At 42.6% G+C, this 26,610-nt stretch overlaps 1 protein-coding gene across 1 annotated transcript in view; it reads right to left on the reverse strand.

The window, feature by feature from the left end:
* Nucleotides 1-3,333: 3,333 nt before the first annotated feature.
* LOC135297771 (uncharacterized) overlaps nucleotides 3,334-26,610 on the reverse strand; it is a 64,232-nt gene continuing 40,955 nt past the window's right edge. Inside the window, exon 3 of the mRNA XM_064415688.1 lies at nucleotides 3,334-5,058. Coding sequence (XP_064271758.1) covers nucleotides 4,760-5,058 — 299 coding nt within the window. The 3' untranslated portion in view covers nucleotides 3,334-4,759. The remainder of the gene's footprint in view (nucleotides 5,059-26,610) is intronic.

A 26,610-nucleotide genomic window follows, 5' to 3' on the forward strand; every position in this document is an offset into this window, starting at 1 on the left:
TCTCTCTGGAGGTCCCCACAGTCGAACAAGAAGTTTATTTGGAACAATAAAACAGTAAACTAGATGTGTTGAAATCCAGCAAAGGGAGAGGTTATGGAGTGCAGGAGTACTTTCCCTGGTAACACCCTGTGCATGTGCCTGGTTCCCCAGGCATTTGGGGATTTTTAATCTCCAAGAGTCTTCTGCAACATATCTTCAGAGTTGGGGTATGTGCTGACCCACATGGCTGTTACAATGGAAACCATTATTCTAACATAGTAAAAAGTAGTCACATAAACGCCCTAAAAAAGGTTTAAGCCTTTTGCCATTTATCAAGGAATAGGACTGCCAGGTGTATGGGGATAGCAGCACCTTTTCCAGAAGACTGTCCTGCTCAGTATCAGCTGAGGGTGGTGGGCACCTACAAAACCCAGCACAAAGCTCTGCCTCCTCAGACCTCCACCAGATCTCACATCTGCAGTGGTGAGATTCCGCCGGAGATTTGGAAATGAAACACCATTTGCAGAGTTCACAGCTGTTTCAGTCCACAGCTGCTATTCACACAGCAGAGAGGATGCTGGCTGTCCTGAAGAGCCCAGGGACACATGCTGCCACAGCTACACATCCCCAGTGGCAGAGAGACCAGGGTAGGAAGAGCTCAGGGCATGACACCCCAATGCAAGGGAAGGAATTAAGGTTTCGTTGTCTTAATAACCACTTCACTAAAGGCACATGGCAGGCAACGTAGTGGGATGTTGAGTTTTTGACATATGCCAGAATTCTCTAAAATGGAGCTTTTCTTCCCAAACTGCCAAAATTTTTAGCTGAATCACGGAGATGCCATACACTCAAAGTACTAATATATACCTCAGACATCTTCCCAGCTCCATTTATTTTGTACTATTCCAGACCTGGAATGAACCAGACCATCCCAAGCCCTTGCCCCAGACTTTGCAGACGGAGCAGCAGCAGGGGCAAAGCTGCAGTGGTAAAAGAGTGACCACCTGGTGCCAGCCTCCCTCCTGACACCCAGACCACATCCCTCTGAGTTTTCCTGGCATGAAGTGGGTATCAGAATGCAGCTGGCTAGATTGCTTTGCACATCATATTTTGCAAAATGGTCTTTGACAGCAAGAGCTGCGTGCATTAAGCTTGCATGCGTGGGCAGCGCTTTCCTGCTAATGCATGGTTGGAGAACTAGGTCTAATCAAATGCAACGGTAAAAACTCATTTATTGAGGCACACGTAGTTAGTCTTGTTAAGGAAGGAGGCAACTGTTTTTCTAAGAAGTATCCTAATTTTTGGAATTTCCCATATACATAAACACAAAGAGTATGACACAGCAGTCTTTGCTGCTTTGGCTTTTAAGTAGAGAGAATCTCCTTAGAGGATAGGTTATAAAACTTCTTCAAGTAGTTTATGTGATCTTCAGAGACTGCTTGCTCCCTTCTGTTGTTTACATCAACCTTTGAGTGAAAGTTATTTAGCCTTGGTTTTTTAGCCTAATGATTTTTATGCTCTTTGTGGTGCCACTCCACTGCACAATGGGGATGTTTCTGACCCTTTTATGTGCACATTTGGGGCCTGACTATATACTGTAAGGACTGTTGATTTTTCTAAAAATACCTATCTAATACACCTAATATGCTGTGTTTAAAGCAGTAGCTGTGAACAAGCCTCTCTTCCTCCTCCTTAATCTCACCTCTTGCTCACCATGTTAAGATGCCTGAAGACTGTTTCTGTATTTTTCCCCTCCTGTTGTGAAGCTTTTATAGCTGAAACTGAAATAAAACCTGACTCAGGTTTGTGGGTACCAAAATTCAGCCCCACCTACTGTTTGCTTTGCAATTCTGCCTGAAATATCATTTTAATTTCACATTAGTTGCTTGCCAAAGAGGAAGCCCAATTAAAGAGACGAAGAAGAAATCTGTTAATGGCACTTTTCATGAGGAACACCACAGTAACAAAGCAGCGTGCATGCGAACACAGAAAGTGAGAGATGGTGAGCCCTACTGTGCCTGTCAGCTTGGCTGTTGTATGCAGGGAAAAAGAGAACAAAATTTACAAGGCTGCTGCTCTCTGAAGTGGTATGTGAGCTGCTGGTGAGCCCGAGAAGGAAACAAAAAAACTATTCAAAACAATTGAAGAACAGCGTGGATGTGCTGGGAAAATAAACCCATCACATTCAAATTTCAAAGGGTTCAAGGGTGAAATTAAATAGCATTTGCTTAGATATAAGAACCACTTTTGGAATAACAACCCCATAAAAAAAATCTCACAAGAGAATACATCCCAGCATTTCAAGAGCATTTCAAGTTTGAGAGCCTTTGCTCTTCTTTCTATCCCTCACTGCTGAGCACAGTGTTTTATTAAGGTTATAAAATCAAGCCTTTCTACAATTCTAATTGGGTATTTTTGCAGGATAAAATTCCACTTTTTTAAAACGACAATACACAAGTAGGAGAAAGGATCTGTAAAGCACCAGAAAACTCTCTGAGTGTACCCACACTGCAGAGGCCTGCCTCTCTTTTGGGGGGCTGTCCAGAAACCTGGTGAGCACCTGTTTTTCCACCTCAGCATCTTGGACTGGGGTTGACGTGAAGATGAACTGTAGGTGCTAATTAAGAATAACACTCCACAAATTTAAAACCTATACTGAACTATTTATATTTTGTGCATTCACCTTTGACTGCAGCACGTGCCAACTGCTGAAGGGAGCAAACAGAAATGGGTTCTATCACCTGAAGCTGACAGTCAGGTTTTCAACCAGCAATCCTCCTCATGAGATGACATGATTAGGCTGCTTGATGGCAAGCAGAAGTGCTCGATTTTCAGTTGCAGAGCTGCATTATGGCCTGCATTAATTTACTAGGAAATCACTTTAGAAGAGCATAAAGGGTGATGTATCCGAGTTAGAGTTGTAGTACAGTAAGTGCTCCAGAGGTACCTCTGAAGTGGGCTTTTTCCATGAAATTCTTTAACAAAAGGAGCTGAAAATTACCTGTCTCTACATATCACAGTTGGAGAAGTATGGAGATAGTCTATCAGGTCACCTGACAATGGATATTAGACATTAATGTATTTCAAATGTTATGTGTATTTGCTGACAGAAACTGAATAGGTCAGGTTTCTGGCTCACAATAAAAGATGAAATGGTGTTTAGTTCCATATACGAATAGCTGCTCATGTAAATCAGTGTGTGTGCATGCAAGGGTTGCTGGGACTATTTCCTTGATGCCTCCTGTTTATAAAGAATTTTGTGCATTGCCTCAAGAAACAAACTCTGTAGAGAAAAGTTTCAAGCTTTAAAACAAGGTTATAACAACCAGTGAGATTACCACACAGAGAAAACAGTTTGTGTTAGCAGAGAACAAGTTTAATAAAACAGTGTTCTTGCATGTTGGATTCACACATTCATAGTGCATGAACGAGAAACATGATCTAGTTTTTCTTTCCATCAATGCCAAAAACCCACAGGTTGCCTTCCTAACATACGAATGAGCCTCCCATACACCTCTCCCATTGTTCAAGGTATTTGACTTTTTGCTATAAAAGGAGTTCAGGGCTACTTGTGCAGGGAGTCCACCTGAACAGAAAGATTAGATGGGTCGAGTGAAACCACAATTGTTATCTTTCATTTGCATTTCCAGGCTGTCCCATACTATTTCAGATCTTGTGCATATCCTGACTCTCCCCTGCATCTATCTCCCTACCAGCAACAATACATCCAGGATGGAATTTAAATAATTTTTACAGCCATCATCAGGTGAGTTAGGATAATGAAGAAAACTTTCACAAAAACTGTCACTGGTTCTATGTTACCTGAATTATTTCTCTCTGCACTTCTCCACTCTTTGCTTTAGACATATCTAGTGGTTTGTATCATACAAGGGAACAACCAGACACACCTGAGAACACAGAGCCATCCTGAGGGGTGGGAAGAAGGAAAACCCACCAAAGAAAACCCCATCCTGAGACCAAGACCACGTGCCTGCTTTCTGAGATCAAAACTGAACAGCATTTCAGTTTGACTTAAGGGATTGTATACCCCAGCCATCAGGTGTGTGCCACCCTCCATGTACATGATCCAGATTTGGATGGAAAGCACTTTTCTGTAACCCACTCCTCTCAAACTAGCATCACACTGGTGGTGTGGTACAAAGGAGGAGACAGAGAAGAGCCTGTTTTTAAAATCTGAAATGCATGGCACATGTTACATGCGGGTCACTTGGTTTGAGTGTGCTCACTGTCCCTCTACACCTAAGAATTTGTGAGGCACTGCTTTAGCAACATTTTCTTTATTTTAAGGACTGCAGTTGTTGGTACCACTTCTGGCTGATGCCACCGTTTATTTTTTCATTCATCGCAACACACCTAGGGCTGGTTTAGATAGAGGCACGTTGGCAGAGACTGACCAGGTGCAGTATCAATAGCAAGGAGCCCATTTTTTCCTGGTACGTCCATGACCTTTTACAAAGACGACGCGGTTGGGTGTCGAGGTAGGGAAGGGATCAGAACAAGTCACAGGCAAGGACCACAGATGCAACTGTCAGGGAGAATCACATGTGGAGCATGCAGAGGAGTTTTTTACTGTTTTCCACAGCTTAATAAAAGCTTATTTTCATATGGCATGCGAACAGGCAGTGACCATGCTGCTGACAGTGCTGCCCTGTGCCTGCTGAAGCTCTGCACTGCACAGCGACGCAGGGTTTCGGGGCCAGACCCACAGAGATATTTAGGGGCCTAACTTCTATTTCAGACTTCAGTGGGAGGCTGGTGCCTAAATAGGAGTTGAGCACCTGATTACCTTTGCAGGTCTGGGCTCGCGTGGAAGCAGCCAGGAGGTGCTCCACGTCCCTTGCCTGCCCACAGGAAAGCTGCTCTTGTCCAGCCGCGGTCGAAGCGTGGTGCGGTGCGACCCTGGTGTTGTGAAGTAGCCGTTCTCCGACTGGTGACGGCCTGATTCACAACACCAGCTGCTGCACAGCACCTGAGGGGGCCCCTGGCCAGGCTCCCTGCTCCTGGGCTCCTCTGTGCTCTGTCCTTCTCCTCTGCGTCCATCTTCTACACCATCGAGTGCTGGAAAGCAAAGGGACAGGGTTAGATCCATCGACCCCAGCAGTTATATACCCCTGTCTGTTTGAAATACAAACGTGTCAAGGGTGTATGCCTCCAAGGAAAAAAAAAAAAAGAAATAGAAGTGGCAAACTGGCTTGGCACTCAAGATCTAAGGCTTCGCAGAGGTGGCCATTGCAGCACAGTACTGCAAACGTGTACAGCTGCACTCCTGCAACTCATTCGCTGAGCTCATCTCATGAGAGCCGGAGGCTGGAAGGTGGAGGAAGCAACCTAGAAACTCAGCCAAGCCCTCAGAGACATGGGAGAAGCAGGCTGCTTTTTCACAGATCCCAGGATGTTGTTGAAAGGAGAGCAGGGCCCGAGGGACCGCTTTGCTTCCTGAGTGCACCGTGGCCATGAACCTTCATGCCTGCACCCTGTCTGCTCCTCTGAGGTGGGTGAGACACCAGCATGTGTGTGGTCCATCCCCAGAAGCTTCCCAGCACACTGGCATTCAGGAAGGTGCTCCCCACCCCACAAATGTCCCAGCCTGCAGGTCCTTCATTCCCCTCCAAGGCACCCATCCCGTAGGAGCTCTCAGAAACTGAAGGACACAACCCACTGCTGACCAGGAAAAATGAGCTTCTTGTAAAATCACAGGGGAAGTTATGGATTCTGGGACTCAAGGGAAAAGGAAATCTCCCTCCCTGTGCAGGACTGACACTGGTGAGCATGCCAACCATCACAGCATGCACATAGTGTGTCTCTGGAGCAGCACAAGGGCTCAGGGCTCAAATGCTGCACCAGAATTGGTCTTGGGGAGAGCAATTGGTCCAGGTATTCCTGCAGCTTTTCAAGCAGACAGAAAGAGGTGGAAACAGACATGCGGTTCTTCCTGATTCCCCTCAAAATGCTGCACTGGTGGTACAATGACTCAATTGTCAGGGCTGGGTCATTCTTAAGGGGTCACCAACAACTCCTTTTTGGGTTAACTAATTTAGGCACTCATGAAAAATAAGCAAATTATAAACTTGATCTTGTGTATTAGGGACCTTCCTCAGCAACCAATGTCCAGAAGAAGGCAGAGTTTCTGTGAGGTAGTACAGGACTATCCATGGGATGAGGATTCATTGAGGAAGTCCTTAAGCACAGTGGATGGATAAAAGAAAGTGTTATACAGCCCAACACACCTCGAGGGAGAAGTGCTGGTTTTTAATAGTTCTCCTGAAATGGTTTGTATTTGGAAGTAGGAAGCATCCCCCCCACTCCATGCCCACTGCCCAATTTAATCCAAGGGAAACTTCATGTCCCTGCAGCGAAGGGAGATGTGTATAGTCCCTGGGCAGAGAAACGAGTAACATATGCAACAGCAAAAAATATTCCAGAGAGACAGGTTATGCAATCTAGTTGCTGTAGGAAATGGAAATAAATTTCTTGACATTTGTGCATGTGTGCACACTTGTAAAGTCCCAGTAATGTTGTACTAACAGAAGTTTTATTTAAAGAGCAGTTTTCGAAATTTTAACATGTTGAAACAAACAAAAAAAAAGAGTATTTACATTTTAAGTGTATCTAATATTCCCACCAGCCTTCAACTCTGACAGGAAGAACCAGAAAGCTGAACTTGTGTTGTGGCTGGTGCTGATCAACAGTGACATGCTAATGCTGGGTGAAGGGGAATCATCTCACCAGAGTGGATCCTTCACTGTCTGTGGTGGCACTGAGCACACTCAGTGAGCCACACTGTGTCACACACAGAGCAATGCCAAATACTTTTAGTACATTCTCTGCTCCCTGGGAACACTAAAGTCTGCCACTAGTACTGTGGGTGGGAAAAGGGAAAGCAAATGATACAAGCATTTTTCAAGGTTGCTGAAATCCTTCTGAATCCTTGAATACAATCTGTGCTGAAGCATATCAGATTACTTTAAAAAAGCACACTACCATATATGCATTGCTTGTAGTTCAGAAGAAGCAAATTTAAAGGCCTTTTCAAGTTAAAACCCAGAATTATATATTGTACAAATGAGAAATGAACGCTTAATCTACTCTCTCTCCCCTTAACACATCAAAGATGGAGGTTGGTTTTCTGCTTCTGTATCCCCTTGGTCAAATAGTCCAAAGTAGTCTTTGTGTACATCTAAATTTTTTTAATTTTAATATTCTTCCTTTTTTACTTAGTACGATTTTATTAGTCATCTACTGGCAATAGCATTCAGGTTCTTTGGCACTACATGGTCTGAAAGCTTTTTTATGATTTCAGCACGATTGCAGGCAGGGAAGTGTAGAATCTCCTGAACAGCTGAGTAACAACACATAGCGAGGGAGCAGCATTCCCCCATGGCCGGCTGGGTCCAGGAGCCCTGAGGAAAACCACCAAACCCAAATATTTACTTTAGGATAACACTAGTGCATTAGGAGAGGAAAGTCATCTCCTATAAATAGGAAAATAAACTTCTCAGTTTGTGGGGAAAAAAATCCACCAACACAAACCCACTTGGTAACACAGATAATCCTGCCTAGGAATTAGCTTTTTTTTTTTTTGTGTGTGTGTATACATTTATATATATATATATTTAGAAACAGGAAAGAGTAATAAGAAGCTGTGCCAACGAACTGGTTTTTGTACACAGAGTTGCAGGTGGTGAGCAGGACTTGGGCATGGGGTCAGCACTAGACTCGGGGCATTAACTGCAACCCCACCCTGAAAGGTTATTATCACCCCTAATATCCCATGCAAATAGATTTTCTTGCTTTGGTCACAGCAGTCTATTAATTCAGCCCTCTTGTCTGGTACATCTTTATCCTCTGCAGGTTAATCCTGCCAAATTCCCTTGCTGTAGTACATGTCACACAGCATATAATATCCAACAATGCAATTTTGCTAATCCTGTTTTATCAGCTTTGTTGCCTTGTCTGGTCAATCCAATAGCGAAAAACCGCACATAAGGTTTTTGCCAAGATCTCCCTCTCTTTTGCCCCTCCGCCCCCCTCCCTTTTGTATGGTTTCAATTAAATAGTTTGAGAGCAGAACATAGCATTTGGATATCTGCCAGTGTCCTTCAGAAGCAGAATGTCAAGGCACTTAATTATATAGGTCTCCCAATTCTTTCAGGCGCCCCACCTACCCAGTCAGCTGAATTTACTAAATGCAAGTGTAAAAAATCAGCTCAAATCTCCTTTTAAAACACTCCCCATGCATTAAGGACTTGAAGATGGCTGAATAGCGACATATTTATAGCCCATTATCTTAGTAAAAGATTAAACAAATGAGTAAAGACTGTCTCATTAACAGTTCTTTGTTGTCTTGTTTACTGTTTAGTGGACTCATTAACATTAATTATTAGAAGAGGAACATCAATTATTGCAATAACCTTTGTCAAGTCAAGCAAACTGACTGCTAAACAGCAAACAGATCCTCGTTTACCAGCCAGGATTTGCGTGGACAGAAAGAAGAAAAAGAAAAGAACCCCATAAAATCCTCAACATCACTGTAAAGAAGGAGAGATCCAGTGTCCCTTGTTAAGTCTGGCATCAGCAGCACGACCTGCTCAAGACCTCTAGACAGAGAATAAAAGCGTGAGTAAATTCTGAGGTTAACTCCACAAGACTTGCTTACCCAGCTCTAAGTGGCGAGATGTGAACAAAGGGATCCCTACTTCCTCTGGCGCTTGCCAGGCTGTATTTATTACACTAATTATTTTAACGCAGGGAACAGCCCTTTCTCTCCCTCGTCATCAGCGCAGTGCATATGCTTGTATAAATATAACGCAGACTGCAGCATCGATTTCAGGATTCTCCATCAACACGCTGCTGGAGCTGACTGCTCACTGCCTCAGGTGAAGGGCATCCTCACAGTTACCAGATATCATGGCTCAGGCTTTTTCCTCCTCCCTTCCCCTCTTCCTCAGATTTCTTTTTCTTTTTGAGAAAACCAATCCCAGGTGGAGGCCTCCTCCCCTGCCTGAGCAGAGATTCGATGTTGTAGCAGTATTTTAAAGACACCATATATTTCAGCAGCTCTGGCAGGAGTTAAATGCCAGCAGTAGCACATCCATTATTTAAAATACTCTGAGGAAGAAAGCTGAGTCACACTAAGCTGGATCTGTCACCTCTGACACTGCTTCTCAGCCTAAACACAAGTGCTAGCCTGTGCCCAAGAACAGAACAAATCTTTGCAGAAGTACCCTGAGCCAAATCCAGAGGTTTAAGATTATATTTATACACAAATAGAAACAAGGGCAGCAAAGTGCTGCACTTTCTGCAGATGCTTCCACAGCCACACGCAGTGAGTGAATACGCAGATCTCTCCTTACACCAGCCAGGTTTTAGAGAACAAACCCTTGCAATTTCTGAGCAGCTGCCCTGTGACGGCTGCCGCATGCCCGGTGTCACTAGGAGCCTTCCTCCTCACCCCCGGCCCCGGCAGCGGGTGCACCAGCACCTTCCCCTTGCAGTACATTGCCTGCCTCTGGATCTCCCCACTAATTAAAATGTGAAACAATTAAGCTGTTTGCTAAATGAAGGATTCTGGCCCTACAGCCTCCTGGCCAGAGAGAGAGGTCCGCAGAGACAGCATAGCCTATTACCTCGGCATGAATTTGTGCTGACAGGACAGTCCATCCGTCTTCACATCTTTGGACAGCTGTGCTTACCTAGCAGAATGCAAACATCTCTGAACTTTGCTTACTGGATAAAAGGAAGCATTAGTTTCCTATTGCATTTCCTCCTGCAAGATCAATCATACACACAGGGGCCAGACACAGCATCCCTGTGTTTGTAATTAATCTCGTGAAGGAAGAACATCTCCTCTCAATCGATTGTTATATTTGTATGCAGCCTTCCTGCAAGGGAGGGAGTAAAAGAAAATAAAAGCTAGTAGCAGAATAATAATCAGCTTATTTCTAATAAAGGCTGGTACATGCTATATATGCACAGCAAGATGCTTTTTTAGGTGAGCTGATTCTTTGTTGGAAAAATCACCTTGTAATCAATGTTGATCATTAACATTGAGGACTGTAGGATTGCCTTTGGATGTCCTGATGGTGGGACTCTGTTTGATCACAACAAAATTCAAAAGGATTTTCTGTTTTTTTTCTGATGTTTTCACTGAAACAATACATGTGTACTTCAAAATAATCTTCCAGATGCTTTATTGTCTCCTGCTAAGCATTACTGATTGCAGATAACCAGACTGAACACCACACAAGTCAATGTGTTCACTGCCTGGTTTGCTTACAGGAGACTCCTTCTCACCAACACATCCAGTCACGAACGACATCTCGTTCACATTTTCCTTATGTGTGTGGGGATGTTTAAAATCCAGACTAAGGAAATATTTATTAAGAAACCAACAAACACCCCCACAGCACAACCTGCTAGATCATCCTCTTCATGAAGAGTAACTTCCTGCCCTCTCAGAGAAAGAGGTATGTGCAAAGTTACTGCCCTTCTGAGGCCAACCAAGACTCAAATTAGTGGGCATAGGGAATCAAATGCACAATGTTTAAAAAACAAAAAGGGATAAGTATGTGCTTTTCAGCAGTTCTGAGGACCCAGGCCTGCCTCTTTCTACTGTTTTAGATCCATCTGTTTCATTGCACAAAGTGCACTGAGCTCACTGACATTTACACTGGGCCAGAATATTCTTTATAATGAGAAAATAAATACTCTCTGAGACATGTTCAGATGGAACGTACACTTCTGATAGGCACCATACTAGTCTAGGGTGCTGCTGCCCATTTTGATTTGATAGAGGAATAATATGAAGATTTGCTTGCTGAGTGCAATATTGAGACAAGTCAGCACCCTCTTCCCCATTAGGCAAACAGCAGCAGGACAGAGCTGCTACCATTCACGACAGACCTCACTCTGTGGTACTTCATACAAGCTGCTTCACAGGGTCAAAGGCTTACATGGCCAAATATTCAGAAATATTGAATTGTACATGTCTGAGAAGAGAAAAAGCCACCCATATATTTTAGGAAACTGATTTACAGCAATAGAGAACAGCACCAGTATAATCACACTTCAGAATAAAATGCAGGTGTGGTATTATCTCCCTGACTGCCAACACTGCAGCCTCATATGCAAGGCCTGTGAAGATCTGGAAACATCCTTCTTCCCATCAATATCCCACCATTGCATCTGGTAACAATGCAGTCCTTGATAAATGCTCTGCTGTGGTATACCCTCTTTCAGGACAGAGGCTGATCATTTTTATTTTGTACTGCTCCTTTCTAATTTAAACATTCTTTATCTCCACAAAAATAGAAGTTTTGCCTCAAAGGAAAAGAGACCTCAAATATCCACCAAAATACCCAAGTGTACCATTTTCTTTCAGTGGACTCAAATTATGCAGTCTTCACTTGGATATATATATATATATATATATATATATATATGATTTTAATAAAGAATTGGATGCCAACACATCCATTTTAGAATTTCTTTATTGGAAAATACATCGATGTGGTAACAAGTGGGCTTTCATCTGGGAAATCTATAGCCCATTACCAGATTGCCTGTTCACTGTTTATAGGAACAGCCAGCAAAACCAAGTTACAAATCATTTGCTCTGAATCCTCCCACCTCTATTTATCTGCTCCCTGCACGACAGAGGGAGAGCCCTTGGACCAGGGGTGCTGGCATCTAACCTGAAATGATGGATGCTTCAGGAAGAGCGTTTGAGTGGCCAGCGGCTCAACTCTGCCTCCCTCCCAGCCACAGCAAAGGGCATCTTCCCTCACCACCAGCAAGGAGATTTCCACATCTGTGAGCAGAGGCACCTGCATGACTCTGAGGATGTCTCCTCTCTGCCCCTCCTTTGCCAAAAAAATCTGGATGAAAAGTGTGAAGATGCTGTTTGCAAACACTGATTGCTATAATTAAGGCACTGTTCAAACATGCTGTGTTTGATAAGGTGCAAAGAAGATACAGTCTGGTCACAACTCACTGGCAATGTAAAATACAAAAGTGATACATACTCGACTAAAGGACACATGGTGAGCCCAGAGCTGGGTACTGAGTGTTAACCTCTGCCTTCTGTGTGCCTGTTTAACAGGAGACTTCAGACACTTGGCTGACTTGGAAGTTTTGATGCCTCGCCAGTTGCCTTGAGGCTCCAAATCTTAGAAGATGAGATTTTCCTGCGGCGTTTGACTTTTCTGCCTGAAGCCCAGAGAGCTGAGGAGCAGACAGAATACAGGTGAAAGTAACCCACTACAAATGATAATTCACTGCATGTTCTATGTAAAACTTACACAGAGTGCAAAAGGGAGGGAATTTTCTGATTCCCATTTCCTCCATATCCCTATGACCATCGTGGTCCTTTGCCCCTACATATACTGCTCTCAGGTCTGGAAGATCAGTAAATGAAAATCATTCTTCAGGAAAAGAAGATCCCACACTCCTTTATATTCTGTCTGCTGTTTGTTTTTGCTTTTTTTCACAACTAGCTACCCTTCTCTTGCCAGACCTAGCGAGGCTGGAGACACACACTTCTCAAAGCCGGCAGGAAGACAATAACAATTAACAGAATTATTCAGTTCTGTTGAAGCCAGATAAAAACCACGATCTGCATAAGAATTCAAAATTATATCCCTAATGAAATGTAGTTTCTGATCCCAGATACTTTTTCCTAAAAAAAACCCCAAACAAACAACAAAACAAAACCAGCTAACCAAATCCCACCCCCCCAAAACCCTCAAAAAATCCCCCAAACAAACAAACAAACAATTGGAACAGCCCAAAGCAACTCCGAAGGATAAGTATGCAAAAGCTTCCCTTTCCTTTGCAGTCACAATACAACCTATGTTAGTGCAACCCAGCTGCACAAAGCCAGCCCCTCTTTTGTTATTGAACCAGTGAGAAAATACGAATCAAAGTGGAAATACTTCAGAGATTTCCCATTAAAGCTGCAAACTTGACAGAGAATCACATATGGTCAGTTGTACCACACGCACAAAGTCACAGTCCTAAATCCAGCTGGTCTCCTTCATCAGAACAGGATGCGTCTGTCTAGCAGTAGTCACTGAAAGAGTGAAGCAATCTAGGATCTGGAAGAGAGCAAGCTGGAAGGAGGCATGTTTGAGGATTTCCGTTTAATTAATAGCCATAGATTTTATTATCCACTGCCTCCAGTTTTGCTCTTAGTTCTTTTCATATTTGCTCTCTATTAATGAACAAAATATAATCAGGAAAATTAAACATAAAAGAGTTTAATTAAGCTTTTTTTTCGGGGGGGGGAAGTGGGTGTGGTTTGGAAGCCCCAACAAACCAGAACAACAAACCTGCAACAACAAAAAAAAAGCAAGACTACCGTGTGTTTTGGATTCTTACTATACAATATTCATGTCTCTATGGAGGTGTGTGTTATTATGGCACTAATTTGTTTAACACAAACAAGCATAAGCAGCTGAAGATGAAAACCTGTATCTAAAGACATGGCTGACAAAACATACTCATATGTGCAAATAGGATGCTTGGGAATAAAGCTAAGCTGGGGTTATTTGCACAAATAAGAGGGTTTTTTTCCCTTCCCCAGCAGAGCTGACAATAAAAGTACTCCTGTCATCACCACAGCCTCCTGCAATGCTAACATTAATTTTTTCTGTGTCTGCATGCGTGCAGGCAGCTTTTGTTAGCATTTGTCTATAAAATCATAATAGGTGTCTTTCCTTGTGCACTGGCTTGTGTGATAGCGGTTTAAGAGACAAAACCAAGCCCTGTCTTTAATATAGTGTTATCAGAGGCATCTCCCTTGGGGAGGGGTTAGGGCCATCTAGCAGACACCTAGATGAGATATGTGCTTCTTTGGAGAGATATTGCTACAAAGCATCTGAGAGAAAGAATGGATGCTTAGTTAATAGATGCGCATAATTACTAATCTGCGATGCTCCTTAATGGGAGATTTTGACAGGCAGTTTTGAGAGGTATCATAAAGACATGCAATAGTGCTGCTGAGTTTGTAACTCACTCCCCTGGAATCTTCCAAGCTTAACTTTTATTAGCTGTAATTTATTTTTTTTCCACCTCCAATGATTATTTGGAGAACCCAACCCATTGCTGCCCTTCCTTCCCAAGGAAAGGTGTTAGAACATGCATCCAGATTTCCCTCATCTGCACATGCTGGGCACAGGCACTGCATCACAGCTGAGCAGGACTGGTTCTAGTGGAGGAGAACACCGCTCCTGTTATGAGAGAGGTTAATGTGAAGGAATTACTACAGAAATGAAAAGGAGTTAAGGTGAAAAATCCAGGGTGAGATGGGGTGTTAACACAGCAACACATCTTGGGAGGCCAATCACCCTAACTCAGGCTGGAAGTATACAGGGGACCATGTTTTGTTCTCACTACTGGGAGCTGCAAAACCACATATAGCAGTTGGATGTAATGGAAAAGACCATGAAACTCAGAGGCAAGTGACTGGCTGTATCTCCCTATGCCTTCCCTCTGCATCCCTGCATGCCAGCACAGCTGAGGGCAAGATTTCTGATTCTTGCTATTCCTGTCCTGGAGAGGCAGGGTGCCCTGATTCACCACTCAGCTGGTTTTGCTCCTGTGATTTCAGGGGATGGCCTAGATGTGCTGCAAGGAATTAACCCCTCACCCTCCTTCCTGCACTTGCCATTTTCTTGTGAAGTGTAATATCGAAAGAAACCACTACGACAACGTCTCGCTGTGCGTGAGAATGAGCAGCACAAAGCACAAAAAGCCCAAGCCCTACTTGCAGACTGCTTGAGTACTTTAAAGCAGCCCACATTTGACTTTTGTTCCCGTCCTTCCTTTGGATTTCTATTGTACCTGGGCATCCTGGCAGGAGGCGATCATTCTTGCTGAAATCCCCTCATTTACCTCACTGTCCATCCAACATCAAAGCACACCAATGCTTTGAGCAAGCAACCCAGAAGCTCCCAGATTAACAGAGTAAAATGTGACTGAAAATGCTCATGAGATCACGCATGTGACAGGTTAATGTGGACTTTTTTTGAAGGTGAAACGGAGGGGCTGAGGTGCAAGGACAGCAAGTGGCACGCTCCCAGCAGCAGCTCCCGATGAAACAGGCCACCGGGTGTCTGCGGCTTTTCAGAAGCCCTGTCATGCATTGCAAACATATTTTGAAAGGTTTTATAAACAAATCCAAAGGAGGTTATTAAATTCATCATTCTGTGTGCAGAAGGCATGAAAAAATTGTTGTGAATCGGGTAAGTAAATAGAAGTCTAACAGCAAATAATAAAATGACATAAATAATACAAGAATGATGACTAGATTGCTGTATTTTGAGCGGATTTCAGACAGATGTGAAACAGGTGGCAATTATTTGCTACAGAGTAACTGCAATTTACTTGAATTAACTCCATAATATATTTTGGCCAGAAATCCTGGTATTAAGGCAATGTTTTCTGAACTTCTTTAGAGAAAAACATCAGTTGTGTATCAAGTTGCATCTCACCACAGCGCTCGTGTTTTTTTATTGTCAGTGAAATACAAACATTAAAGCAGATCTCTAAGGTCATACGAGCAGCCAGGGCAGCAATGAGCAGCAGCTCTCAGCAGAAAATGGACATTGGCTCCATGCAAGAGCTCCCTTCCTGTGGATTTCACCCCAAATTCCAACAGAGGAGCACACCACGCTCCTGCTGCCATGCTCAGAAATTTCCCTCTGGGCAGCTCCATGGGCCAAGCAATGGGCTTGCAGGGTAAATCCTGTGCTTCTGCTTCTGTCACAGACATACCTACTGCATCTCTCCTTGTAAATTAATTAGAATGATGTTCCAGAGGAAACTTCCTCTTAGATATGGCACACAATTCTTTCAGCACACAATGATGAACAATCTTAATTTCCTTCAGACGATCTCATCAGCTGTATTAATAAATTAAAACACCAAAAATAAGAATAGCAGTGTCTGAAACTGCACTGGAAAAAGAAAAAAAAAAGAGAAAAAAGCATTAAGCAAAAAGTATTAAAACTACCGTGCAAGGCACTTATTTGCTATATTTAGCCTTTTTACCCTACAGGATGATAATCCTAAAGTGGAAGGAAAAATGTGCTGAATCACTACATCTAAAAAAAGCTATTCTTCTTCAAGCAAAATGTACCAGCCATGTAACACTGAATCTGAGTGCTTTTCACCCTACATTAAAATACTTACTGAACTGAGGGAAATTAAGGAAAACCCGAGACCTTCCCAAATGCATGCTTCAGAGGAGCGGGGAATTAAATCAGAATTAATGTAGTCAGAAGTTGGTATGCAAATTGTTCTGTGAAAGGAGTGCTCTATCTGTTTGGATAACCCAAAGCTCCATGACTGCTGCAGGACACAGGCATTACATGAATGTCAGATCCCAAACTGCCTACCTCATTCAGGGGTAAGGCAAGAGACCCAACCTTGGCCGTGCTATTCACACACACTATAATTTAGTCCTGCAGATCCTTCATCCAGTGGCGAGGCTGATAAAAATGTGGGGGGAAGAAATGCAGATCCTCGCCGTAATTTGCAAAAGTCTGGTGTAGGAAACTTGTCAAACGCATGGGCAATGTGCATGAACAGAGCAAGCCTCTAAAAATGTAGGCAAATGCTGAATTCTTGAAGACATATTTTAAAACAGGAGTCATATTTTGTCAGCTAAAACATAATTTTAGAGAAACTGTTCCTACCTTGCTTGAATACGCTATGCTACCATATGGCAATTTCCACCAATGGTGGTAATAATATCTTTTTATAAAAATAATATCCTTTTTCCCCTCAACAAGCTTTACAGATGAGTATAGGAAAAAAAAACCACACTTGAATTAAGCAGATGCTTATGACATTCCTCCTGGCCATATAATGTGATTTATTGAGTTACACTGCAGTCTTCGGCTTTTTAACCAGATTAAGGCTGAAAAAGAAGCCAGCAACTAAAACATTTTTCCTTTTTTATTTGTATTATATTTAGTTATGTTGTATTTTTAGTTAAATAAAGTTGTGGAAAAGTACAGAAGCTACAAGACCTAATGGCCCGGATATGTAATTAATCAGATTTGAAAAGAAGGACCATCTATCTACATAAAACAAATAGAATCTACCCTATTAAGATAACCCATTCAAATCACAAACCTGGCTGCTGCTGGTGAGAATATTTTGCTTGGCAAAGGTCCTAAAGGTTCTAAAATTATGTATGCTATTTTTATTTCCTCCTTGGATTGGATTAGTTACTAAGCAACTGAAGTGTTCAGTTCTCTTGGTTAACAGACATACTGTATTTCATAAAATTGGTTACTGTATAGGACCTAAATGCCCGTGAAGAAAAGATAGAATAATGTTTTTTGGGGACTATTTGAATGGTTTTGTGTGATGGACTGTCCCGGCTTACATTTCAAAAGTACATAATTACTATCTGGGTTGCAAGTTTTTTAGAAGTTTTATGTCTAGGCTAGATTTTTAAGAAAAGAGGAATCTCCAAATCAGCGTCCTACTTGACAAGGGAATTTGATCACTTTTCATTTCCTAAAGATGCCGCTAAGGAATTGGAGGTATATCATCAGTGTAATGCTCTTTGGTGCATTAAACAGAAATAGGACACAGCTTAATAGAAGGAAAAAAAAAGTAAAACCTGGCAGGGAATATAAAGAAGATGCCCTGAAATAGCTCTCCTTTGGAGTGAGAATGGGCAAGAATTCTGTCACAGAGGCAGAATACTGGCAACATCCTTTAAAGCACATCCAGAAGTCCTACCTTTAGCTGATTTCTTGGCATCAGTTGTAAGTACATATGTTCTTCACACGGTCATACTAGGGTGGAAAAAGTACTTCAGGCCTCCCAGGACTATGAAGCATGCTGCTTACTGATGCTGAAGCCCTATAAAAGCTCCATGGTGCACCAAGCTGCTCAGCTTCACAAACTATCTCCCAAGTGCCCCTTAAACAGTGTAAAATGTGGAGCTGGAGTTTTGATGGTTGATCCCCGTGTTCTTGCTTGTTTGCTTAACCCCAGACGAAACCTCTGGCACCTAGAAGGAGTGATATGCTGGCTTTTACATAAAGTTACTCTAAAAAAGTCCTTGGGAAAATGTGTACCACTAGACACGCCCTGGACCTTTTCTGAAATTAAAGACAAGTCAGCCTGCTCTCCTTCTGAGCCAGCTGACTGCCATGCTTCCACACCCATGGTATGGTGTGCCTGTGAATCCCAAAGGTGCCCAGACTCTCCTCAGATAGGCAGACCCCACAGATGCTTCTGGGTCAGACACAAAGAACACACACTTGTGTGCCCAGCTGCCACGTCAAAGATCTTCCCTGCTCTTCTGCAGCTTGGTCAGGTGAACTACCTTTCTTTGCAGCCTCCAAGAAAAGACCCTGCTAAAGCTGGCAAAATATTTCTGAGCTCAGGGTGCACTGAGAACCTAACTTGGCTTGCTTAGTTGAGGTGCAGTGAGGAAAAGCCAAGCTCATGTGAAAGGGTTGCCAAGCAGGGCATCTCTTCCCTCTGCAAAGCCCTAGGGAATACCTGGTGAGCAGAGGGACAAAGAGAGGTGCTGGAGCATGTATCAGTCTCACAGCTGCCTATGCCATCAGTTTGTTCTGGGCAATGTGCTTAAGCTCATACACATAAATAGACTCTACTGGATGATGCTAGAAGTAATTTGAAATGCTTAAAGCAGCTACTCCATAAATCATTTGCATTCACTGGGTTCCACCTGGGCCCTCACTGTACTCTCCTTCCTCTGCTTGGCTTGACAGGCAGAGCACAAAATGGGTCACTTTCTGTTCCCTTGAATATTTTATCACTAAAAAGGGAAAAGCAAAAGGTCAGTGTTCAAAGGGATTCCTTGTCTATATCTCTGTGCAACTTCAGCAATCTGGGTAATCTCAGGACCAGACCCTTCAAGATGCACACAAGACCTCTGACAAAAGTCACTGCCCTCATATCCCAGTGCTTTCTCCTGCGTGGCTCCTTGCTGTCTCAAGGATAATATGCACACACACCAAAAATGTACTTGTAGGAACTAAGGCTGACCCGCAGCATGTACTGCACTATTCTGGAAAGTAGTTCAGGCAATTCAGTGCCATCTTTCAACTGCAGGCTATTCTTTAAGCATCACTCTTCAACAAGTTTTAAAACAACTCTTAAAAAGAACCATTAATGATGCCTGTGTAGGTACCACTGGATTTCAAGAGAAGAAATGAACCCACCTTCTGCAGCACATCTGCACTCAAACCCGCTCGCTTAAGGACCCACAGCCTTTGCACAAGCAAAGATCCTTGCCTGGGATCTGACAAATGAGCTATTTCCGAATCAAAGGGAAGGGAAGAAAAATCCATAGCTGTGACGACTCCCACCTCTGTTCTCTGGCCAGCTGCAGGGAGAATGGAATTTCGATCACTTCTGTGGTCCTATTTAAGCCCAAAGCAGGCAGAGCTTTACCAGTGAGAGCCAACACTACAAATGTCACCAGGAACAGTGATGCTTTTTTCAACCAGATACTGCACCACAAGACAGGCTGCTGCATGACTCAAAATAAATGTACTTTACGTACATTTGGGTGCAAAGCACATTTAATTTAAATTCCAAGGAAGTCTCAGCTTTTCCATCAGGAATTCCTGGGGTATCATCCTGAGTCAGCTGTGAGGAGGACAGCAGATGCAGAGGATCCTATGGGGAAGATGGAGAAGGAGGGTGAGCAGTGTCTCAGCCCCTACCAAACCAGTGGTGTCGTTTTAAATGATGTTTAAATACCAGTGTTGAATAGTGACATGAACGAAATGTACTGGAAAACACAAAACATTTAAAAATCAGTGGGGAGGTATGAGATGCTGATCTGCAGTTCCAGTAAAGGACAGTCAGCAGTGCCGGTACGCACGCTAGGCTGTGGAAGCACACCAGGACCCTAACACAGAGCAAAGCACAAAGCCAGTCCTTTAGTTAGCTTTCCTAGGGTCAGCTTCTCGTGCTTCACCAACCCTTTGCCTTAATGTACAGTGACACAGCAGTTCCACCCAGAGCATACTGGCTAAGAAAAGCTAACACGATTTCAGTTGTAGGCACTGTTATGCCCAAGAAATAGTAACAGAACCAATGTTTCAGCACCAGAATTGCCATTCTGCAAAATACCTGTCATACCATTTCCTACAATGCCACAAGTGCACAACAAGAAAATTCTTTGGAGATCCCTTTTATTGGATGCAATCCTGCAAAATGTTGGAGCAAAGCTGCTAGGAGGTCTTCATTTTTGACATGTGCATGGTCCTCCTGATTTCAGCAGGGCGCTCACTTCCAGGTCCACCTAATCTACAGCTGAGCTTTCAAAACACTCCTTATTTTGAAGTAAAGAAATGAAGCAAGGAGGTTGAACCTTACAAAGGAAGGAATTCTAATAGAAATGCCTCACCAAGCATGAACTTTTATACCTTCAATTTATTTTCCAATACAAGCCTATACTCCTGCAGCTCGCTCCTGTGGGGTGCAATGCACCAGTGACTTCTAGGACTTCCCTGCAGCAGGGGATTGTCATCATCTGCTTCACCCTTGCAGCTTGAGCTCTGACTGCCCACCAGCAGTAATACCCAAACTGCACTACACAGGAACTCAAACTGCACTCTTTCCACTTCCCAAACCACAAGCATACAAGCCAGGCTGCTGATTTAAATGGGAATACTTGCAGGTTTGCAAAACCAGGTCACAGGGAGGGGAAAAAAAAAATCCTGTTTTGTAATGCCTGGAGAAGGTAGATGTGGGAGAGATGGGGTTTCTTTTCTAGGAAAAGAAATACACAGGGAAACTCAAATAAAGGAAAATGAAGCCTCGCTTCTGAATCGGGACAAACGGCTGTCTTCCTGGCACAAGTAAATTGAAGGTGAAAGCTTTGTCAGGAGCTGTGCTCTGTGGAAGACAGCTAGAGAAGAAGAATTTAAGATTTCTGGGACAGGAAGAGTCACAAGAGATGAACATTGTATGATTTAATTATCCAACTGGAGGGATAAATTAAGCTTTTGACTTGGAGTTGCATATAAAGAGAGCAATTAGACTTCTCTTTAAGAAAATTAGCATACGGTTTAAGAAGGGAGTAGTAATTTAAAATGCTAGTATGAAATTGTTACTTATATGCAATGGTAATAGATCTGTATGCTAGACAGACTGAACTAGGTGCTCCATTGTTTTATATCACTATTCCTTTTCCAAAGCCAGCAGACCTCGAGCTGGTTTTTACTGTTGCAAGATGTGCCCCAGTAAGTCCATTTTCAGTGTGGACACAGCCTCCACCAAAAGTCACAGAAATTTTTTCCATTTCCAAACCCACACTGCTGCTGTTTATCTTGGATATGTATTATTCATAGATTATTAATCCCCTTAAAATAGGTCTGTGCTGTGAATCTGCTATTGAAATGAGCTTTACATATATGCACATATGCTTAGCTGGGGTTCAGGTTTTCATGATAGACTTCTGTACAACAGTAGCCTGTATTAATCCACTCTTCTTACAAGGATGCATGTGTGTTTGCATATACCTGTACCTATCCACCCTTACTCTCCAGGCTCTGCTGGCACTGCATTAAAGAATTCCAGTAAGACGAAGTTGTTTCAAAAAAAAATCTGCCAAAACATCTCCATCAAGATTCAGATTTCTCAAGTGGGTTAATTAGTACAAATCCTCTGACCAAAATGAAACCCTACCGATCTATTCTAGCTAGGGAACAAACCCTAAATAATTATAAAAATACTTAGTTATTTATTCAAATTTTAAATTAAGTTATATTCCACGTCAGAAGGATATATAAGCTTTTTTTCTACACTGTGCGCCAACTTGCAATAAACTATGCTCCCTGTTTGGAAACCTACCAAAAATTGTTGAGAGAGATTTCATCAGTACAGGGACGAGCACTTTTGACCCCGTGTAAGATTCTGCTATGGTATCCCTATTTGAACAAGTAACAATTCTGAGGAAGTCGATGTTTGCTCTGCTATCGTATTTCTATCTAGTAGCACTTTCCGGAGCGAAGAAATTGCTCTATCATGCGTGCAGAAGCACTTGGCTTGCACATAAAAAGTCCCTGGAGGGTTAAAAAAACAACAACCCACCACTTTTTGAAACCCTATCAACATGCACACAAATTGCACAGCAAAGAACTGGCTAGTATAAATTTGAATGCATTTAATACCAAAGTGAGGAGCAAGACAGTAACTCTGAAGCAACAATCCATCCTTTTTGCGTACCTTACTGTCAAATAAAATGCTTAAAAGAGCATTCATTTTCTATTTATGATCTTTTACCAAGGACTTTTATGGTCAGATAATTAACTTCTCTAATGAAAAAAAAAGAAAAAAGAAAATGTATCAGTGCAGGTTTTTCTGCATTTAAATAAGCATACATTAGTTTAATTTTCATGTTTGAAGCCCTGGGATCTCAGTAGTGAAAACCTAATGTGATTTGACCTCTTTTATACAGAAAATAGGTCAATGAAAAGAAGATATAACATCTGCAGCTCTACACATTTCCTACATTCACCAAGTTTTTATTGCTAGTAGTTCTGGAGGGGAAAACATCAAGAGTAAACACACACGTGAAAGGTCTCACTGTGTTAGTCACCAGTTAGGAACTCCATTGCGTACATAACTTCTCACTATAACACACCACCAGAAATGACTGGGATGTACATTTACAGTGAAAAAGAGCAGCTCTGCCTTTTATAAATCAGATAGCGTGACTTTGAGCTGAATTTCAGCTGTGAACATTTGGAGACTGTAAGAGCAGGAAGCATCGTGACGACTGAGGCTGCTGTGGGAAAGCTTCCTTGGTTGGATGTCAACTGCTGGGGTGGCACTGGCATTAATTGATGCTGATGTGATCCTCATCTGCTCCCAGGGGACTGTTCAGCCAGGAGCAAATGTGTGTTTGGGCTGCAGCTCTCAGGGACACACCCCAAAAGCCTTGTGCCAGCAGGAACAGACCTGTCCATGCACACATTACACTGGTGTTCCCCCCAGAACAGATCTCCCACTGATGGGCAGGAGCAAGTCTTTAGGAAAAGGAATATTTGTGCTTTTCTGTTCCTATGCTGACACTTGCTGCTTGGATAAACATTCAGGTGATTGTTTGTTTATTTTTTCCTTTATCTGTGCAAATCTTTGAAAACACTGCCCTTTGGCAGCAGGTTTTTGGAACAGCTGCCAAGATGACAGGTGAATATTTATCTCTTTGTGTGGTTTAGTATGTAACTAAAGGGTAGTCCCTTGTCTCCCACTCTGCAGGTCAAGCTCATATGGTCCAGGCAGCACTTCTGAGGAAGCTGTAGAGCTGTAGGGAGTGGGCTGGGGCTGCCAGATGGCCAATTATCATCTATCTATCTATCTATCTATCTATCTATCTATCTATCTATCTATCTATCTATCTATCTATCTATCTATCTATATCTCCCAGTCCCTGGTGCCACCCCATCATGGAGCTTCAACTGTGAACTCCAGTGGTAAATTAATTCTCTCCCCTGCTTCTTCCCACTCAGGGAAGTAAGCTGCCACATGCTCATTTAAGTTTAGAGCTATGCATCACCAAACAAGCCCCAGAAAAGGGGAAGACATCCAGACTGATGTTAAATGCCTCGCTCAGTGTGAAATGCCAGCAGCAGAACTGGAAATATAAGCCTGGGTTGCACATGGTGCAGACTGTAGCGATGTTTGCTAGTTTAAAGTTTGGCATACACTTCTGAAAATGAGTGCATGGTGAGGAATACACTGGAGTATTCAATGCCTTGTGTTTTCTTCTAACAACATCACCAGTAGCCCATATAAAAGTCTACTCAGACTTAACTGTTTTGAAAAGGCAAAAGATCACGTTATTTCCATGTGAAACCAAAATTTCTCTCCCACCCCCTTCTACATTCAGGCAAACTGGGTACAAAGTATCATGGATATAACTTAGCAAATACAGATACAAATATTTTTTGTATTGTACTTACTGTACTTGTGTACAAATACAGTACAAATACTTACTTAATACAGAGTTTTTATAATACACTGGCCCAAGTTTTTCTTTGTATAACATTGTGGGATGCCACAGTCTTACAGGGAGAAATGTCTCCCTGTCAGTCCTCTACTTTGCTGTACATAGGAACGGTGTGTCTGAATTACTGCTAGCATGGGTGTGAAATATATTAACACAGATCTTACAAAGGCTAGTTTTGGAGGTTTATAAAAACCTGTATATTCTGCTGAACAATTAGTTCTGGCAGCAAGGCCTTTAATCCAATAAAACCTCATTATGTCAATAACAGACCCCATGCAACATGCAAATCATACAGCTTTAGTGTCAACTCCCTGCCTGTTCAATGTTAATGAGAAGAGCTGAGGGGGGCTTTTCAGGGGTTTGGACACTGCTTTGCTTCAAATGAAATTTTGTTTGATTTGCCTTTTTTTGGCAGCAGCCCTTAAAACCAAAGGGCCCCATGGCATCCCCAAAGCACATTGGGACTGTTTGTGTGTGATGTGTGCTCCAAAGAGGTCAGAGCCAAGACCAGTGCAGTGGCCACTGCTTCTGGCTGTTCTCTTGAATGTTAACACATTCAAAGCAGGACAAATCCCCTTCCCTTTTGCCTTCCAGTAGCTTCCCTCTCACCCCAAGATCACTAGCCTCTCCCCTCATTGCATCAGTCTCAGCCACACAGAGATAAAGACTCTGATTTGTTTTTCAGGAGCTAGGGAGAGAGAGAAAAGAAAAAAAAAATCAAAAGGGAAAAAAACCAGACAAAAGCACCAGTTATGGAGGAATTCAGTGTTTTCATCACCTCTCCCCCCATCCCCAGCTTTAAGCATGAGCTCCAGTCAATTCCACCCAGACAATAAAGTCATTTGTCACTCAAGGACCCGCACAGGTTCAATACCTGATGTAAAGCAGATGATTGCTTCCATTGATTCAGATGAAATATCCAAGCCGAGCCGCAGCCGGCCGTGGCTAGAGCGCATGCGCCATTTGTGATGGTTTAATAAATAAACCATTGATTATAAAATGGAGCCTGATAAACCCTGACGGGGCACATCTGCAGCTGTACCTCTCCTCTGACTCCTGTAATTAATGGCTTAGTGCTGTGCCACTGTTAAGTGAGGACCCGCTCATCTAGAAGCAATGGCACATGTTAGCGGCATTTATGCAAATGAGCATAATTACCGTGCCCGGCCTGACTGACAAGGTCACTTCTTGCTTTGGCCGAGATTTTCTTGGTGGAGACCATCAGCGTTGGCTGGGGATGTCTTTCCATAAGACAGACCATTTCTTCAGCTGCCCGAGAACACAACAGGATGTCAGGCGGGCAGGAGATGAGTCCCACAGCAAATGGGGATCTGAGCCCTCAAATCAAGCACCCATCAGAAGATGCTGAGTGAGAGATGCAGGAACTGACTGGGCTTTGGATGGTCTGCAGGCTGGGAGAGGGACCATCCTACTCCTGGTCACAGGTTGAAAAGAAGCTTCACATAAGATGCCCTTTGACAAATAGAACCTCACAAGCCTGAAAGAGAGATCAGGGCAACTGTAGACAGGTCCTTCTCCTAAGGAACAAAACTACTGCCTTGTTGTGAACAGTTATTTAAATTACTTCTTTTTCTCTTGAACAAGTGCATGATTTAGAAGGACACAGCCAGGAAATGCTCTTCCCACCACTGTGATGCACAACCCCAGAGCTCAGCCATGACTCAGAGGCCTTCAGCCACAGTCCCCAGCATTGCCAGTTTTTGCCTCAATCTGCATGGATGACATCAGGAGAGAAATATTATGTCTCTCTGTAACTGATATATATGCTTTTCCAAGAATATATTTCAGTATCAAGACAGGCTAATACATGTGCAGTTAGCAGTGGAATTGCTTCACTATTTACCAACCTATTAGACTCTCCAGTCAAAGGAAGGTTCCAAACCATCAGACAAATCTCATACAATAACTAACCATTTATATGAGACTCATTTAATTCCATAGTATTTTAACAAGGTTGCAGCTTCCTCATGACATTCTTCTACTATTTCAAGGCAAAACACCACACCCTCAAAAGGTAAATATATCACAGAGGAGAATGGCAGACAGAGGCAAGGAAGAAGGGATTTGTCTTAAATTTTTATTTGACTCCTTCTTCCCTTACTGGAGACAGGAACAGACACATGATTAAAAAAAACCAAAACAGCTCAACACACATACACTAGATTTTAACATGGTGAATTCTTGTAATGAAAAGGGGTGACTTTGCCCATTTCAATTTAAATGGAAAATGAGCTTTCTTTGCATACATTTATGTGTAGATCTACAAAACCCATTAAATAACATGCGGGGATTACTGAGTAGTGTCCATCAGACAGTATTCATCTGAGTTAATTCTCTTTCCAAAATGAAATAAAGTGCAACAATAAATAACAGCTAATGTGTAATTCAATGTAAAGTCAGGATCAATCCTTTCTTTCATTAGACTTTGTACAGTATATGTGCTGTGCATTTTTAATATCTTTAAATAATTTAGGAGAAATTGTGCAGAATAAGACTGACAGGAAATAGTCTAGACTCCTAATTTTAGGAAACAGCCTATAAATTAAATTCCAGGAGGACATAACTTCTTC

This window comes from Passer domesticus, chromosome 1 (assembly GCF_036417665.1).
Source record: "Passer domesticus isolate bPasDom1 chromosome 1, bPasDom1.hap1, whole genome shotgun sequence".
Lineage (NCBI taxonomy): Eukaryota > Metazoa > Chordata > Aves > Passeriformes > Passeridae > Passer > Passer domesticus.